This window comes from Carcharhinus amblyrhynchos, unplaced genomic scaffold (assembly GCF_965287045.1).
Source record: "Carcharhinus amblyrhynchos unplaced genomic scaffold, sCarAmb.v2.hapA scaffold_733, whole genome shotgun sequence".
Taxonomy (NCBI): domain Eukaryota; kingdom Metazoa; phylum Chordata; class Chondrichthyes; order Carcharhiniformes; family Carcharhinidae; genus Carcharhinus; species Carcharhinus amblyrhynchos.
Window position 1 is genome coordinate 16,506 of NW_027650473.1, and position 18,464 is coordinate 34,969.

Consider the following 18,464-nt stretch of genomic DNA (forward strand, 5'->3'; position numbering starts at 1 on the left):
AAGCTTTGTATTTGGAAGGTGTATGAACTATTGTCTCAACTCGTTATTATTAAGAATAAACTACAGCATCTCTCTCTCCCTCTCTCTGTCAATCCTGCTGTCTCAAATCTCTATCTCCCTCCCTTGCTCTATCTCCCTCCTCTTTGTCTCTTGCTCCTTCCCTCTCTCTCTATCTCTCTATCTCTATCTCCCTCCCTCTCTCTCTATCTCTCTCTATCTCTATCTCCCTCCCTCTCTCTCTATCTCTCTCTATCTCTATCTCCCTCCCTCTCTCTATCTCTATCTCCCTCCCTCTCTCTGTCTCCCTCCCTCTCTCTGTCTCTTGCTCCTTCCTCCTCTCTCTATTTCTTCCCCTATCTCTCTGTTAATTTCTGGCTGCCCATTTCTCTCCTCTGTCTCTCACCATCTGTCTCTCTGTCTTTTTCTCTCTTTGCTCTGACTCTATCCCTCTCTCCCTCTGTCTCTGTTTTACCCTCTCTCTCTGTCTCTGTCCCTCCCCTACCACCCCTCCGCCTCTCTGTCTTTTGGATATTAAGGAGTCTTTGACCCACCAAAATAGACGCTTTCCACCTCTTCCATCCCATACCTCCCGAACAATCAGAACTCTGAGATTACCTGGAAAATTGGTGAGTTCCGAGGATTCATCTTTTAAATCAAGGTGAAATCTGTTGAGGTTTACCAATCTGTTTGGCTATGTTAAATTGACCCTACTGTGAGGGGAGGTTAACAGGGTAAATATGCAGGGTTATGGGGATAGGGCCTGAGCAGGACTCGATGGGCCAAATGGCCCCCTTCTGCTCTTTAGAGTTCTATGATATTCGCATCGACCGAGGATTGGCTAACAACAGGAAACTGAGAGTGAGAACACTCCCATTCTCATGTTGGGATCAATGTTTGTGCTCCAGCTACTCAGAATCTGTTTGTGGATGTGAGCTTTAAATGGAATATTTACTAGTTTGGAAACTGGGTGAGAATGTGTGCTGTGAAGAGGAGTTAAAGAGGCTTCAAAGGGATTGGAAGGGATTAAGTGAGTGGGCGAAAAATTGGCAGCTGGAATCCAATATGAGGCTGTCCTGTTTGATAAGAACAATGGCAATACGGAGTATTTCTGAAATGGTGAGTGGCTGGGAAGTGTTGAACCTCAGAGTGATTTGGGTGTCCTTGTTCACGAATCACTGAACTTTAACATACAAATATAGCAAGCAATTAGGAAAGAAAATGGTACGTTGGTCGTTTTATAAGAGGATTTGAGTCCAGGAGTAAAGATGTCTCACTGCAATTGTATGGAAGCTTTGATGAGACCGTATTTTGTACAGTTTTGGTCTGAGGAAAGATATACTGATCATAAAGGCTTCACCAGACTGATTCCTGAGAGGAAGGGATTGTGCTGTTTTAGGGTCCCGGATCAAAACCCAAATTACATCAGGACACCAGACTAGACTCCAATAATTTTTATATTTTGGTATAAATGTAAGGAAAGTTCCTTCTTCCAAGAATGGCTCCACCGACAAAGTAGGGATTCTTTATAGTAAAACAAATTTTATTTAATAAGAGGTTAAATATAACTAACAAACAAGCACATTAGTAACAGTTGAACAATGTTTAAGAATGATAAGGAAACAACTTTAATTTCTAACTTATCATTGTTTCAATTCCAAATAAGCAACATTCCTCTTATAGACTTAAAAGCCACTTGAACTACAGTTAGCAACCGTAAATATACTTGCTATAATGAGAATCTTGAAGCTTTCAGAAAGAAAATATGTTTCAGAGCAGTTTGCAAACTTTCGTCTTCAAACAATTCCCAGTTAGAACTACAACTCCAAACTACTTTCTGCAAAAACCTATTTCCTCTCCGACAGACCCAGCTCTGCACAAAAACCACATTATCACATGGCCCTGTCAATCACTGTAATCCAAAATCCCAGAGGAACTTAAGTAAACAAAAGTCCACCAACTAAACTTAACATAACCGCTTGCAAGATTGAAATGAATAGTTGTCCTGCTCCCCAGGAATCTGAGTTGTATTCCCACCAGACATACAGACTGCCTGGATCATGAAGCCAAGTTTTTAAACATTCCTCTTAAACACAAAGAAAAATACGTAATGTACGTATTGATATAAATTCCAACAGCACCATCATACCCTTGAGGAAAGATTAAATAAACGGGATTTTTATTCTCTGGAATTTAGAAGAATGAGAGGTGTTCTTATTCGAATAGATAAAATTCTTCCGGAGTTTGATGGAGGTGAAGTGGGGGTGTGAGGGTGGGGGTGAGGACTGAGACTCGCAGTAATTTCTTCACTCAGAGGGTGGTGAATCTTTGGAATTTTCTTCCCCAGGAGCTGTGGAGTTTGTTCAAGACTTGAGCTTGAGAGATTTCTATTCCTTAAAAACATCGAGGGACGTTGCGAGAGTGAGGAAAATGGTGTTGAAGATCAGCCATGATATTGGATCAAAGAATGGGTTCGAGGGACTGAATGGCCTCCTCTTCCCACTATTTCTTCCAGTCTTATCAGAGGCAGGCATGGGGGAGGAGAGAAGGTGGGGAGTGGGGTGAGAGTTGGGGGTTAGGGGAGTGCGGGATGGGATTGATTGGAAATGGGGAATGGGATGAAGCTTTTGGATTTGACGCTCTGAGATTGAAGTAGTTTCTGGGGTTTTTCTGTGTTACAGGGAGTACGATCCAGCTGCAATGACCTTCCACCCCGACCTCCAACCTCACCACGGCCCAGCCCCAAGGCGCTGCTCTCGACTGTCAGGAGATTGTCCCTCACTCCATCCGTAATGATAAACCTCGCCTGCACCAAACTAACCCAGGGGGGCTGGGGGGAGGGGGCAAGGGGAGAGGGAGGAGGGGGCAAGGGGAGAGGGAGGAGGGGGCAAGGGGAGAGGGAGGAGGGGGCAAGGGGAGAGGGAGGAGGGGGCAAGGGGAGAGGGAGGAGGGGGCAAGGGGAGAGGGAGGAGGGGGCAAGGGGAGAGGGAGGAGGGGGCAAGGGGAGAGCGAGGAGGGGGCAAGGGGAGAGGGAGGAGGGGGCAAGGGGAAGAGAGGGGATGAGGGGGAGGGGGTGAAGAGGAGGGGGGAGGCGAATAACAAACAGGATTTGGGTTTTTTTAGAGTAAGGGAGTGATAATGAAACATTTAAACACAGTATTCACTCGACCCAGTTAGAATGACAACTAGAATGTATCACCAAGTAATGTGGGCGCAGGGTGGGTTACTGGGTGGGCGCAGGGTGGGTTACAGGGTGGGCGCAGGGTGGGTTACAGGGTGGGCGCAGGGTGGGTTACTGGGTGGGCGCAGGATGGGTTACAGGGTGGGTGTGTTTTGTAACACACTCAGTTTGAGAACATTACACACTGGGTCACAGTGAGAAACTGACAGAGATTTTCTCTTACAGACGTACAGGGAAGTCACACCACAAACTATCAAAACGGCAGAGAATGAAATTGATGTAAGTCTTCGTTTTAGCTAAATTGCAGCATCCTCCCCTCCCCCGACACACACACTCCCCTTCACACACACACACACACACACACACATCCCCAACACACACTCCCCCTACACACCCTCCCCCCCGGCACACACCCTCCCCCCCCGGCACACACCCTCCCCCCCCGGCACACACCCTCCCCCCCCGGCACACACCCTCCCCCCGGCACACCCACTCACACTCCCCAGACAGGTACAGCACGGGCTTAGATACAGAGTAAAGCTCCCTCTACACTGTCCCCCCATCAAACACTCCCAGGACAGGTACAGCACGGGGTTAGATACAGAGTAAAGCTCCCTCTACACTGTCCCCCCATCAAACACTCCCAGGACAGGTACAGCACGGGGTTAGATACAGAGTAAAGCTCCCTCTACACTGTCCCCCATCAAACACTCCCAGGACAGGTACAGCACGGGGTTAGATACAGAGTAAAGCTCCCTCTACACTGTCCCCCATCAAACCCTCCCAGGACAGGTACAGTACGGGGTTAGATGGGGTGTGTTACGTTGATAGGGGATATTCTGCCTGTGGTTTTGTCTCTGACTTTGTTCCTCTCTCTGTGTCCACAGGTGCTGTTGACCAGGCTGTGTGGACAGGACCGACTGCTTCAGGGACTGGTCACTGAAGCAACTCAGCTTAAAGCTGAGAAGGTTTGTGAGGATCATCATTCAACTGGCAGCCCAGTCCTCCCCTCCTCCCACTCACCTCCCCCTCTTCCTCTGTTTCCCTCACCACATCCTCCACCTGTGACTCCTGACTGAATTGCCCTATGAGGAGTGATTGGGTTGAATGGGCCTGATTTGACTGGAGTTTAGAATGAGATGGGATCTAATAGAAACATATAAAATCAAGTTAAAGTTTATTTATTAGTGTTAGAAGTAGGCTCACATTAACGCTGCAATGAAGTTGCTGTGAAAATCCCCTAGTCGCCACACTCCTGTTCAGGTACACTGAGGGAGAATTTAGCACAGCCAATCCACCCTAACCAGCATGTCTTTCAGACTGTAGGAGGAAACCGGAGCACCCGGAGGAAACCCACGCAGACACGGGGAGAATGTACAGACTCCACACAGACAGTGACCTGCTACCTGGCGCTGTGAGGTAGCAGTGCTAACCACTGCAACTTTTTTAAGATTCTTGGATGGTCCATTATTCAGCTGTGAAGAAAGATTCACAAGAATGAACATCGAACAGTACAGCACAGGCCCTTCGGCCCTCAATGTTGTGCTGAGCTTTGTCCGAACCCAAGATCGAGCTATCCCACTCCCTATCATTCCAGTGTGCTCCATGTGCCTATCCAATAACTCAATGGTTCCAGGGATGAGGAATTTTAGTTGTGTGAATAGATTGGAGAGGTTGGGAATGTTTTCTTTGGCGAAAAGCAGCTTGTGAGGGGATTTGAGAGGTTTCAAATCACCTGGGGTCTGGACTGAGAGTGAGAGAAAAACTGTTCCCATTGCTGGAAGGATTGAGAACCAGAGAGCGATGGAGACACGGGGAGAAACGTTATCACACGGTGAGAGGTGGGGATCCAGAATATTCCGCCTGGGTGTGTGGTGGAGGCAGATTCAATCAGTTATTCAAGAGGATTTTATTGTCTGAAAAGAAAGAATGTGCAGGGTTGGGGGATGGGGCAGAGGGGGGAGTGGGTCCAGTTCTTTCAGAGGGCCAGTACAGTTACGATGGGCTGAATGGTTTCCCTGTGTGCTGTAACCGTTCTCCGACTCCATGACCACAGATAGATTTTAAGAAGCACCTTAAAACAAAAGGTGGAGAATTCCGGAATTTGGGAGTGAGGCAGCTGAAGGCCACCGATGGAATGGTTAATATCAGAAATCCACAGAATTTGAGGAGTGAGGGTTATAAAGTGAGAGGAAGTTACAGAGGGATACAAGGAATAATCTATCAGATAGTCTGGGAAAACTGTTTCTGATTTTCCTGTTGGACTTTCTGTAGGAGAAACTGGAAGGTGTTTGGGAAATAACACATCGCCAGATGATGGACTTTGAGAGGCAGCCGAATATTGTGGAACAGTTAACGTTCCAGCAGAGGATTCTTCAGGAAGATTTAATCCAGATCCGAGCGAGACTGTGTGACCTGTCCATGGTAATCTCAAACCCTCTGCCAGGAGCACTGCACCTCACCCTCCGCAAGTATCAGAAAGTGGACCTCTTTCCAGGAACACCATAAAACAAGCTCCCCGGGAGAGCAGGGAGACCCCCCCCACCCCACCTCCCCGGGGAGAGCAGGGAGACCCACCCCCCCCCCCCCCTTCCCGGGGAGAGCAGGGAGACCACCGCCCCCCCTCCCGGGGAGAGCAGGGAGACCACCCCCCCCCAAACTCCCTGGGAGAGCAGGGAGACCACCACCCCCCCCTCCCCGGGGAGAGCAGGGAGACCCACCCCCCACCTCCCCAGGAGAGCAGGGAGACCCCCCCCAGGAGAGCAGGGGGAACCCTCCCCCCCCCCGCCCCCCCCCCCGGGAGAGCAGGGAGACCCACCCCCACCTCCCTGGGAGAGCAGGGAGACCCACCCCCCCCAGGAGAGCATGGAGACCCCCCCCCCACCTCCCCGGGAGAGTGGGGAGACCCCCACAGGAGGGCAGGGAGACACCCCCCGGGAGGGTGGGGTGGGGGTGCAATGTCAGTGTGTGGTTCATCATTGGGAATTAGGATTGTGGTCAATAACTCGTGGTTCCTCCGGATTCCCTAGTCTCTCTCCTGGAGAGCCTGAGGAGATTTCCAGCACAAAACCCATCGCAACCTCTCGGAAACTGCAACCCAGCCCCTCTCCCTCACTCATTCACTCCTTCCCTAGCTCCATCACTCCCTCCCCCATTCCCTCACTCTCTCATTCCCTCGCTCCATTGCTCCTTCCCTCACTCCCTCCCTCATTCCCTCCATCACTCCCTCCCTCGCTTCATCACTCCCTCATTCCCTCGCCCCATTGCTCCCTCATTCCATCGCTCCCTCCCTCTTTCCCTCACTCGCTCCATCATTCCCTACCTCACTCCATCACTCCCTCCATCACTCCTTCCCTCCCTCCATCACTCCCTCCCTCATTCCTGCCCTCCCTCCCTGAGTGATGGAGGAAAATCAGCCCCGAATATTCCCGACCCTTTGACCTTGAAGCGACCTCTTTCCCGGTGTGCCAGCTCCCTGGAATGTTCTGTGCCTCCAGTTTAACATTCCCGATGAGACTTCATCAAATCCCATCTCCAAATCCGTGTGGCCGACACCCAGCTCCCTGCCTGAAAGCCCCATCCTTCTGCCTGTCCCAGTCTCTGATGGAAACACTGAGTTTATTTCTGTTCTGGAACAGGAATTAGAACAATCCTGGAGTGAGTACGAGTTCCTGGAGTCGGAGCTGCAGAGATTCCGGTCCAGCCGAGAACTGCTCACCAGCTGTGGGACTCCACAGGTACCTGGATCCTTTCATTGGTCTGACTATCCGACCCCCACACACACCCCCACACAGACCCCCACACACTCCCCCACACGCACAGACCCACACACACTCCCACACACACAGACGCCCCCACAGACCCACACACAGATCCACACACACTCCCGCACACACAGACCCACACACAGATCCACACACACTCCCGCACATACACCCACACACAGATCCATACACACACACACACACACACACGTTTTTTCCCCAAAAATACATTCACTAATAAAACATTACAAAGGGACATTCCACACAGTTTAAATTGAGAATTACTGGAACGATTTTTTGCGTCGTTAAACCATCAAATCCTCACAGAGCAGAATGAGGCCATTCGGCCCATCGGGACTACACCGACTCTTCGAAAGAGTGTCCCACCCAGGCTCTTCCCAATGATCCCACACATTTAACACGGCCGATCCAGCAAAACTGCCCGGATCGCATCCGAGAGTCTTCCAGACAAGCTGTGTTGTGATTGGTCATTCAGTAACCGCACCATTCCCACTATGTTGCCTTTGACCAATCAGGAGCGTGGAGAGGCTCAGCGTGATCTCTGGATGATGGAGGATGTGATCCTGGGTTTGAGCAACAACAGGAAGAGCTTCCAATCGGCAATAGGATCAACTCACCAATCAGGTATGTAACTGGCAGACCCTCCCAGACAGACACAAACCTGACCCAGACACCGAGCCAGACACAAACCTGACCCAGACACCGAGCCAGACACAAACCTGACCCAGACACAAACCTGACCCAGACACCAAGCCAGACACAAACCTGACCCAGACCTCAAGCCAGACAGACACAAACCTGACCCAGACAGACAGAAACCTGACCCAGACACCGAGCCAGACAGAAACCTGACCCAGACAGACAGAAACCTGACCCAGACACCGAGCCAGACAGAAACCTGACCCAGACAGACAGAAACCTGACCCAGACACCGAGCCAGACAGAAACCTGACCCAGACACCGAGCCAGACAGAAACCTGACCCAGACACCAAGCCAGACAGAAACCTGACCCAGACAGACAGAAACCTGACCCAGACACCAAGCCAGACACAAACCTGACCCAGACACCAAGCCAGACAGAAACCTGACCCAGACACCAAGCCAGACAGACACAAACCTGACCCAGACACCAAGCCAGACAGAAACCTGAGCCAGACAGACACAAACCTGACCCAGACACCGAGCCAGACAGAAACCTGACCCAGACAAACACAAACCTGACCCAGACACCGAACCAGACAGACAGAAACCTGACCCAGACCCCTGAGCCAGACACAAACCTGACCCAGACCCCTGAGCCAGACAGACACAAACCTGACCCAGACACCGAGCCAGACAGAAACCTGACCCAGACAAACACAAACCTGACCCAGACACCGAACCAGACAGACAGAAACCTGACCCAGACCCCTGAGCCAGACACAAACCTGACCCAGACCCCTGAGCCAGACAGACACAAACCTGACCCAGACACCGAACCAGACAGACAGAAACCTGACCCTGACACCGAGCCAGACAGACACAAACCTGACCCAGACACCAAGCCAGACAGAAACCTGACCCAGACCCCCAGGCCAGACAGAAACCTGATCCAGACACCAAGCCAGACAGAAACCTGACCCAGACCTCGAGTCAGACAAACACAAACCTGACCCAGATGGTGAACCAGACGGACTGAAACCTGACCCAGACCCCCGAGCCAGACAGTCCAGAAACTGACCACTCCGAGCCAGACCCAGACCCAGACAGAATGCCCCGACACATTTCCATTCAGACAAAGACTGAACTGGACTCAGACTGTTAGAAACTAACACCCAGTCTGACACTTCATGTCTCTGACCATCACTGCTATTCCATGATATAATTCTCACTGGGGTACGGATCCCACACACGCTGACTCTCACTGGGGTACGGATCCCACACACACTGACTCTCACTGGGGTACGGGTCCCACACACACTGACTCTCACTGGGGTACGGGTCCCACACACACTGACTCTCACTGGGGTACGGGTCCCACACACACTGACTCTCACTGGGGTACGGGTCCCACACACACTGACTCTCACTGGGGTACGGGTCCCACACACACTGACTCTCACTGGGGTACGGCTCCCACACACACTGACTCTCACTGGGGTACGGGTCCCACACACACTGACTCTCACTGGGGTACGGGTCCCACACACACTGACTCTCACTGGGGTACGGCTCCCACACACACTGACTCTCACTGGGGTACGGGTCCCACACACACTGACCCTCACTGGGGTACGGCTCCCACACACACTGACTCTCACTGGGGTACGGCTCCCACACACACTGACTCTCATTGGGGTACGGGTCCCACACACACTGACTCTCACTGGGGTCCCACACACACTGACTCTCACTGGGGTACGGGTCCCACACACACTGACTCTCACTGGGGTACGGCTCCCACACACACTGACTCTCACTGGGGTACGGCTCCCACACACACTGACTCTCACTGGGGTCCCACACACACTGACTCTCACTGGGGTACGGGTCCCACACACACTGACTCTCACTGGGGTACGGGGTCCCACACACACTGACTCTCACTGGGGTACGGCTCCCACACACACTGACTCTCACTGGGGTACGGCTCCCACACACACTGACTCTCACTGGGGTACGACTCCCACACACACTGACTCTCACTGGGGTACGGGTCCCACACACACTGACTCTCACTGGGGTACGGGTCCCACACACACTGACTCTCACTGGGGTACGGGTCCCACACACACTGACTCTCACTGGGGTACGGGTCCCACACACGCTGACTCTCACTGGGGTACGACTCCCACACACACTGACTCTCACTGGGGTACGACTCCCACACACACTGACTCTCACTGGGGTACGGGTCCCACACACACTGACTCTCACTGGGGTACGGGTCCCACACACACTGACTCTCACTGGGGTACGACTCCCACACACACTGACTCTCACTGGGGTACGACTCCCACACACACTGACTCTCACTGGGGTACGACTCCCACACACACTGACTCTCACTGGGGTACGACTCCCACACACACTGACTCTCACTGGGGTACGACTCCCACACACACTGACTCTCACTGGGGTACGGGTCCCACACACACTGACTCTCACTGGGGTACGACTCCCACACACACTGACTCTCACTGGGGTACGGGTCCCACACACACTGACTCTCACTGGGGTACGGGTCCCACACACACTGACTCTCACTGGGGTACGGGTCCCACACACACTGACTCTCACTGGGGTACGGCTCCCACACACACTGACTCTCACTGGGGTACGGGTCCCACACACACTGACTCTCACTGGGGTACAGCTCCCACACACACTGACTCTCACTGGGGTACGGCTCCCACACACACTGACTCTCACTGGGGTACGGGTCCCACACACACTGACTCTCACTGGGGTACGGGTCCCACACACACTGACTCTCACTGGGGTACGGGTCCCACACACACTGACTCTCACTGGGGTACGGGTCCCACACACACTGACTCTCACTGGGGTACGGGTCCCACACACGCTGACTCTCACTGGGGTACGACTCCCACACACACTGACTCTCACTGGGGTACGACTCCCACACACACTGACTCTCACTGGGGTACGGGTCCCACACACACTGACTCTCACTGGGGTACGGGTCCCACACACACTGACTCTCACTGGGGTACGGGTCCCACACACACTGACTCTCACTGGGGTACGACTCCCACACACACTGACTCTCACTGGGGTACGACTCCCACACACACTGACTCTCACTGGGGTACGACTCCCACACACACTGACTCTCACTGGGGTACGACTCCCACACACACTGACTCTCACTGGGGTACGACTCCCACACACACTGACTCTCACTGGGGTACGGGTCCCACACACACTGACTTTCACTGGGGTACGACTCCCACACACACTGACTCTCACTGGGGTACGGCTCCCACACACACTGACTCTCACTGGGGTACGACTCCCACACACACTGACTCTCACTGGGGTACGGGTCCCACACACACTGACTCTCACTGGGGTACGGGTCCCACACACACTGACTCTCACTGGGGTACGGGTCCCACACACACTGACTCTCACTGGGGTACGGCTCCCACACACACTGACTCTCACTGGGGTACGGGTCCCACACACACTGACCCTCACTGGGGTACGACTCCCACACACACTGACTCTCACTGGGGTACGGGTCCCACACACACTGACTCTCACTGGGGTACGACTCCCACACACACTGACTCTCACTGGGGTACGGGTCCCACACACACTGACTCTCACTGGGGTACGGGTCCCACACACACTGACTCTCACTGGGGTCCCACACACACTGACTCTCACTGGGGTACGGGTCCCACACACACTGACTCTCACTGGGGTACGGCTCCCACACACACTGACTCTCACTGGGGTACGGGTCCCACACACACTGACTCTCACTGGGGTCCCACACACACTGACTCTCACTGGGGTACGGCTCCCACACACACTGACTCTCACTGGGGTACGGGTCCCACACACACTGACTCTCACTGGGGTACGGCTCCCACACACACTGACTCTCACTGGGGTACGGGTCCCACACACACTGACTCTCACTGGGGTCCCACACACACTGACTCTCACTGGGGTACGGCTCCCACACACACTGACTCTCACTGGGGTACGACTCCCACACACACTGACTCTCACTGGGGTACGGGTCCCACACACACTGACTCTCACTGGGGTACGGGTCCCACACACACTGACCCTCTTTGGGGTATCCTATAGAATCCATGTCTCCTGGTGTCCGTATGGATATAGAATCCATTCCATCAGGCCCTGATTCTATTCAGTCTAAGGGGTTAGTTTTGGCTGTTTACAGCTGCGTACTTTCCCTGTGGTTGCTGTTATTTATTATTCTTACCGGTGTGCGGGGGAATGTTCTGGAATGCTGTCTTTCTCCTGCTTTAATCTGTGTTCTGGGATTTCCCCTCAGCGATGTTTACCGTCTCCCCCGGTCTCCATTTTCCCTCGGAGTGTCAGAGTGACTCCCAGCAAAGTCCACTTGGCTTGTCCCCACTGCCATCTCCAACCCATACCCAGCCACTGGCCCCAGGACAGGTGAGTGACACCATGTGGGGGTGGGGGAAGAATGTGGGGGGAGGGGGTGAGGGAGAGGATGAGGGTGGAGGTTGCGGACAGAGGGTTGAGGAAGGGATGTGGGGGGCTGAGGAGTCGGTGGGGAGGGTGGGCTGTGAGGGTGAGGATGAGGGTAGAGGTGGGAGTTTGGGGAGGGATGGTGTGGGATGGCGGAGGGTGGGGGACTGAGGAGTCGGTGGGGAGGGTGGGCTGTGAGGCAGGGGTTGGGGGTGGGGGTTCGGGGAGGGAGGGTGTGGGATGGGGGAGGGTGGGGGACTGAGGAGTCGGTGGGGGAGGGTGGGTTGTGAGGCACGGGGTGGGGGTGGGAGGTTGTTCTGTTTAACCGGTCTCCTTGTTATTTCTGACCCTCCAGGTTGCAGACGCTGCCCCCAGCCGGCCGCCCCTCCCCCACTCCTGGCCTCAGAGCGAGCAGAACCCCCCAGAACATTTTGATACCAAACCTGAGTCTCCCGCAACCCCCCCGGAGCAGAAACACACACAGCGACAGGGTGACAGTGCCCATAGCAACCCAGTGACGAGTGCAAACCACAAGGTATCTGAACCTCCTCAAATCCCCGCTGAGAATCTCAGGGTAAGATTCTAGTCGGTGCAGACTCAATGTGCCAAATGGCCTCTTTCTGCACTGTAGGGTTGTATGATTCTGTGTCTGCTGGCCATTCACCAATGGAACCAAAATCTTTTCATCCACTCCATCAAAATCCTTCCTGATTTTACACTCTCCCTCGACTGGGAACTGCCTCTTTTCCACTGAATTTATTTGATTATTCATCTTGTGGGGAGTTCATTGCAGACTCTACAATGGAATAATGGGATGAAAGGTCAGCGAAAGGATATACTGGCACTGGAGGGGATGCAGAGGAGATTCACTGGGTTGATTCCGGAGTTGAGAGGGTTGGCTTATGGGAAGAGACTGAGTAGACTGGGGCTATACTCATTGGAATTCAGAAGAATGAGGGGAGATCTTATAGAAACATATAAGATTATGAAGGGAATCGATAAGATAGAAGCAGGGAAGTTGTTTCCACTGGCGGGTGAAACTAGAACTAGGGGGCATAGCCTCAAAATAAGGGGGAGCAGATTTAGGACTGAGTTGAGGAGGAACTTCTTCACACAAAGGGTTGTGAATCTGTGGAATTCCCTGCCCAGTGAAGCAGTTGAGGCTCCCTCATTGAATGTTCTTAAGGCAAGGATAGATACATTTTTGAACAGTAAAGGAATTAAGGGTTATGGTGAGTGGGCGGGTGAGTGGAGCTGAGTCCACAAAAAGATCAGCCATGATCTTATTGAATGGCGGGGCAGGCTCGAGGGGCCAGATGGCCTACTCCTGCTCCTAGTTCTTATGAGTCATTAGAAGAGAGATCAAAGTGTGAGGTGTGTATGATACGCTGTCTTGTTTCCTCTGTGTTGCCAGGGCCAACATTCAGTGAGTGCTGCAGGGGTTGGCAGGAAAGGAAAGATGAGTGCTGAGGAGCAGATGGAAAGAATGAAGAGACATCGGGAAGGACGTCTCCAGCAGAAACCTGGGGCTGGTCTCCTGTCCCAGAGAAGTGTGGCCGTGTCACCAATCATGGTGAGTCTGACTTTGGTTCACCCTACCCGGATCAGGATGATTGCAATGCCTGTCTCCATTCCACACTCTCTCTGTTCAATCTGGAATAGTTAGTGAGCAAATAAAAATTAAAACTGTATCTTTCTCCACTTCCTCCCACTCTCAGTGGCTGAGGTTTGTACATGGTTTTATGAGATACTTGTTAAACTAATGTGGTATATTTTTCTAAGAAAGTCTGAATTTAAGAAGTGTCAAAATATTCACTAGGATAGCTTGTATGTTACATTATGTGACTGCTGAAATAACCATATTCTTTAAGGTTTCAGTGGGTCCATTTTTCACACAGAGGGTGGTGAGTGTTTGGAACAAGTTGCCAGAGGCAGTAGTAGATGCGGGTACAAGTTTGTCTTTTAAAAATGGGTAGGATGGGTATAGAGGGATATGGGCCAAACACGGGCAACTGGGATTAGCTTAGTGATTTCAAAAAATGGGTGGCATGGACAAGTTGGGCCAAAGGGCCAGTTTCTGTGCCGTAAACCTCTCTGACTCTGAGCGATTACCCAAGCTGGCTGAAACAGCTTAATTCAGCTTCTCATAACAATTCTCTGAAAATCCTGGGAGATATTTTAATGGTTGGGCGATTTACATGAATGACCAGTGTGTGTGTCTCACTGGGGTTTGGATTATTTTAATCCAGAGTGAGGTCAGTGAGCTGGAGTTTGGTAAAAGGAGTGCGGTAAGATTCATATTCCGACTCTGTTTGTTGGCTTGTCAGAGAGGAACGTTGACAGGGACACCAAGACTGAACTCTGCCAGTCTCCTGACCAACAGACCTGTGACTAGCCATTCAACAGGTGCCCATCTCACTGCCAGTGTGATGCCCTCTCGGACCAGACCAGGAAACTCTCCAACTGCCCCCACAAAACCCACGCCTGGGCCAGGTGGAGATCCAAATGTGACTGCGTCGAGTAAATTGGTGACAAAGATCTCAGCACCAGAGACAGCAGAAAGCCACGAACGTAACCGCACGGTAAGGAAAGAGGTGAGGATGTGTTGGTGATAGGCCCATTTTCTACAGCTCCTTCTCAAGATGCTGAAACATGCAGTCACCAGCAGGAGGCAGTGGTCATCGTTAGGGTGGGAACCCTGGTTAAGTGGGTTAATGCAGCAAGATTGACACTGGGGTTTCTGGGTTGTGTTTCAGTTACGGACATGTGGAAGCCATTCTCCACCTGGGGGAGGTGTGTGCCACAGAACATCATCAACAATGACAGAAAGATCACTTCATAAAACTAGACCCCTGGCCACAGGTGGACTGGGAATGGGAGAGGGTTAAAAGAACATAAGAACATAAGAACATAAGAAATAGGAGCAGGAGTAGGCCATCTAGCCCTTCGAGCCTGCCCCGCCATTCAATAAGATCATGGCTGATCTGTTGTAGCTCAGTTCCACTTTCCCGCCCTCTCCCCATAACCCTTAATCCCCTCTCTTATCAAGAACCCATCAACCCGCTTCTTAAAAATATTTAGCGAGGCAGCCTCCACCACTTCAACGGGCAGAGAATTCCAGAGATTCACCACCCTTTGAGTGAAGAAGTTCCTCCTCAACTCCGTTCTAAACCGCCTCCCCTTTATCTTGAGGCTGTGCCCCCTAGTCCTACTGTCTTTTTTGAGCAGGAAGAGTCTCTCCACCTCTATCCTATCCATCCCATTCATCATCTTATACGTCTCAATGAGATCTCCCCTCATTCTTCTAAACTCTAACGAGTACAAGCCTAGTTTATTCAGCCTCTCCTCATAGCTCAATCCCCTCAACTCCGGTATCAGCCTAGTAAACCTCCTCTGCACTCCCTCCAGGGCCAAAATATCCTTGCGCAGGTGCGGCGCCCAAAACTGCACACAGTACTCCAGCTGCGGCCTCACCAATGCCCTATACAGCTGCAGCAAGACCTCCCTACTTTTATATTCAATCCCCCTCGCTATGAAGGCCAGCATCCCATTCGCCTTCCTGACCACCTGCTGCACCTGCAAGCTGGGTTTTTGCGACTCATGCACAAGGACCCCGAGGTCCCTCTGCACCGTCGCCTGCTGCAGTTTTTCGCCACGTAAGTAATAGTCCTTCCTACCATTCTTCCTACCAAAGTGGACCACCTCACACTTGCCAACATTAAATTCCATTTGCCATTTCCTGGCCCATTCGCCCAGCCTATCTAGATCCTTCTGCAGACTCTCCACACCCTCCGCACAATTTGCCTTTCCCCCAATCTTGGTGTCATCAGCAAATTTCGACACCCTGCACTCGGTTCCCTCCTCCAGATCATCTATATAAATGGTAAATAGCTGAGGCCCCAGCACCGACCCCTGGGGCACCCCACTAGTCACCAACCGCCAATCCGAATAGCACCCATTGACCCCCACTCTCTGCCTCCTATTTGACAACCAATCCTCTATCCACGCTAACACCCTACCCCCAACTCCATGTCCCCTGACCTTCTGCAATAACCTCTTGTGAGGTACCTTGTCAAACGCCTTCTGAAAATCCAGAAAGAAGGAGAAAGCACGTGAGTGATTGGGAGAATGAGTTATGAGTCGGAGAGGGAGTGATAAAGAGAGGGAGAGTGATGGGAACGCGGGAGGGTTAGAATGTGAAGGTTTTGGACGGGTTGCTATAACGAGTTAATTCATTTCCAGTGTCGACCCAGTAAAGTTGTCATTTCCACACGATATATTGAGGCGGATTCTGAGACCCCTCTCAGCGCAGAGCAGCTGCAGGAGAAGCAAAGAACAGTGGAGAAAATTAAAACCATGATTGCAAAGGCCAGGTGAGGAATCTCAATCGTGTAACACAGAAGGAGGCCATTTGATCCGTTGTCCCTGTGCTGGCTCCATGAGAGGGCAATCCAATCACTTCCATTCTCTGCTGCTTTCCCGTTACCCTGCAAATTTCTCCTTTTGAAGAATTTATCAAATTTCCTTCTGGAAGTTATTATTGAATCTCTGAACTGGAGAGAGGAAATCCCGGATCAGTAATGGCTGTGAAAGAACACTGAGTGGTGGTACTCAAATGTGAAGGAGTTGTTTGAAAATGTGTGACCCTCAGTAATCAGGACAACTCCTGCTCCGAACTCGTATGTTTCTGTATTTGTTTATATGTATGTTTGTGTGTTTGTATGTTCCTGTGCTGTGTGTATGTATGTCTGTTTGTATGAATGAACAGCCCAGAATCCACTCCCATGTCTAGACGAAGGGACAGCGCTCAGAAAGCTAGTGGCATTTACTACCAAATAAACCTGTTGGACTTTAACCTGATGTTGTGAGGCTTCTCACTGTGTTAGCCTCACAAAGCCAGCCTTGAGGTATCTTTATAACCGTTGCTTCAGACTGACTCTAGTTCCTTGTTTCTGGGTTTCTTTGCAGTGTGATCACTGCTGGAACAAACACCAATTCCCCTCTAACCTCAAGGAAAATTCAGAGTTTAATCCGGCCTCCAGACAGCACACACCGTCACAACCTTCGCACCATCAAATTCATCCACTGAGTAACTGCACAAACCCCTGTGTGTGTCAGCCCTTTACCCCCGACTGCACCCCCACACTGCCACCCCAGTGCTGTCCCCCCCCCCAGCGCTGCCCCCGGCACTGTCCCCTCCCCAGCGTTCCCCCCCCCCCAACTGGGTTCAGGGCGGGTTTCTGTTATTATCGGGGTTTAGGGCGGGTTTCTGTTATTATCGGGGTTTAGGGCGGGTTTCTGTTATTATCGGGGTTCGGGGCAGGTTTCTGTTATTATTGGGGGTTTGGGGTGTCCTGTTATTATTGGGGGTTCGGGGCAGGTTTCTGTTATTATTGGGGGTTTGGGGTGTCCTGTTATTATTGGGGTTCGGGGCAGATTTCTGTTATTATTGGGGGTTTGGGGTGTCCTGTTATTATTGGGGGTTCGGGGCAGGTTTCTGTTATTATTGGGGGTTTGGGGTGTCCTGTTATTATTGGGGTTCGGGGCAGGTTTCTGTTATTATTGGGGGTTTGGGGTGTCCTGTTATTATTGGGGGTTCGGGGCAGGTTTCTGTTATTATTGGGGGTTTGGGGTGTCCTGTTATTATCGGGGTTCGGGGCAGATTTCTGTTATTATTGGGGGTTTGGGGTGTCCTGTTATTATTGGGGGTTCGGGGCGGGTTTCTGTTATTATTGGGGGTTTGGGGTGTCCTGTTATTATTGGGGTTCGGGGCGGGTTTCTGTTATTATTGGGGGATTGGAGTGTCCTGTTATTATCGGGGTTCAGGGCGGGTTTCTGTTATTATTGGGGGTTCGGGCAGGTTTCTGTTATTATTGGGGGATTGGAGTGTCCTGTTATTATCGGGGTTCGGGGCGGGTTTCTGTTATTATTGGGGGATTGGGGTGTCCTGTTATTATTGGGGTTCGGGGCAGGTTTCTGTTATTATTGGGGGATTGGGGTGTCCTGTTATTATTGGGGTTCGGGGCAGGTTTCTGTTATTATTGGGGGATTGGGGTGTCCTGTTATTATTGGGGTTCGGGGCAGGTTTCTGTTATTATTGGGGGATTGGGGTGTCCTGTTATTATTGGGGTTCGGGGCAGGTTTCTGTTATTATTGGGGGATTGGAGTGTCCTGTTATTATCGGGGTTCGGGGCGGGTTTCTGTTATTATTGGGGGTTTGGGGTGTTCTGTTATTATCGGGGTTTAGGGAGGTTCGATCCCTGTTTGTTGTAGGAAGTATGATTAGACTCCCTGTTACACCTCG

General features: G+C 51.8%; 1 protein-coding gene across 1 annotated transcript in view; it reads left to right on the plus strand.

The window, feature by feature from the left end:
- The window catches only part of LOC145339904 (pleckstrin homology domain-containing family A member 7-like), a 35,101-nt gene that overhangs the window by 14,678 nt on the left and 1,959 nt on the right, over window positions 1-18,464 (plus strand). The window contains 12 exon segments of the mRNA XM_080184444.1: window positions 537-626; window positions 2,679-2,786; window positions 3,404-3,457; window positions 4,066-4,146; window positions 5,453-5,602; window positions 6,817-6,915; window positions 7,479-7,587; window positions 12,000-12,124; window positions 12,516-12,695; window positions 13,575-13,733; window positions 14,488-14,742; window positions 16,403-16,533. Of these exon segments, the coding sequence (XP_080040570.1) occupies window positions 537-626; window positions 2,679-2,786; window positions 3,404-3,457; window positions 4,066-4,146; window positions 5,453-5,602; window positions 6,817-6,915; window positions 7,479-7,587; window positions 12,000-12,124; window positions 12,516-12,695; window positions 13,575-13,733; window positions 14,488-14,742; window positions 16,403-16,533 (1,541 nt within the window).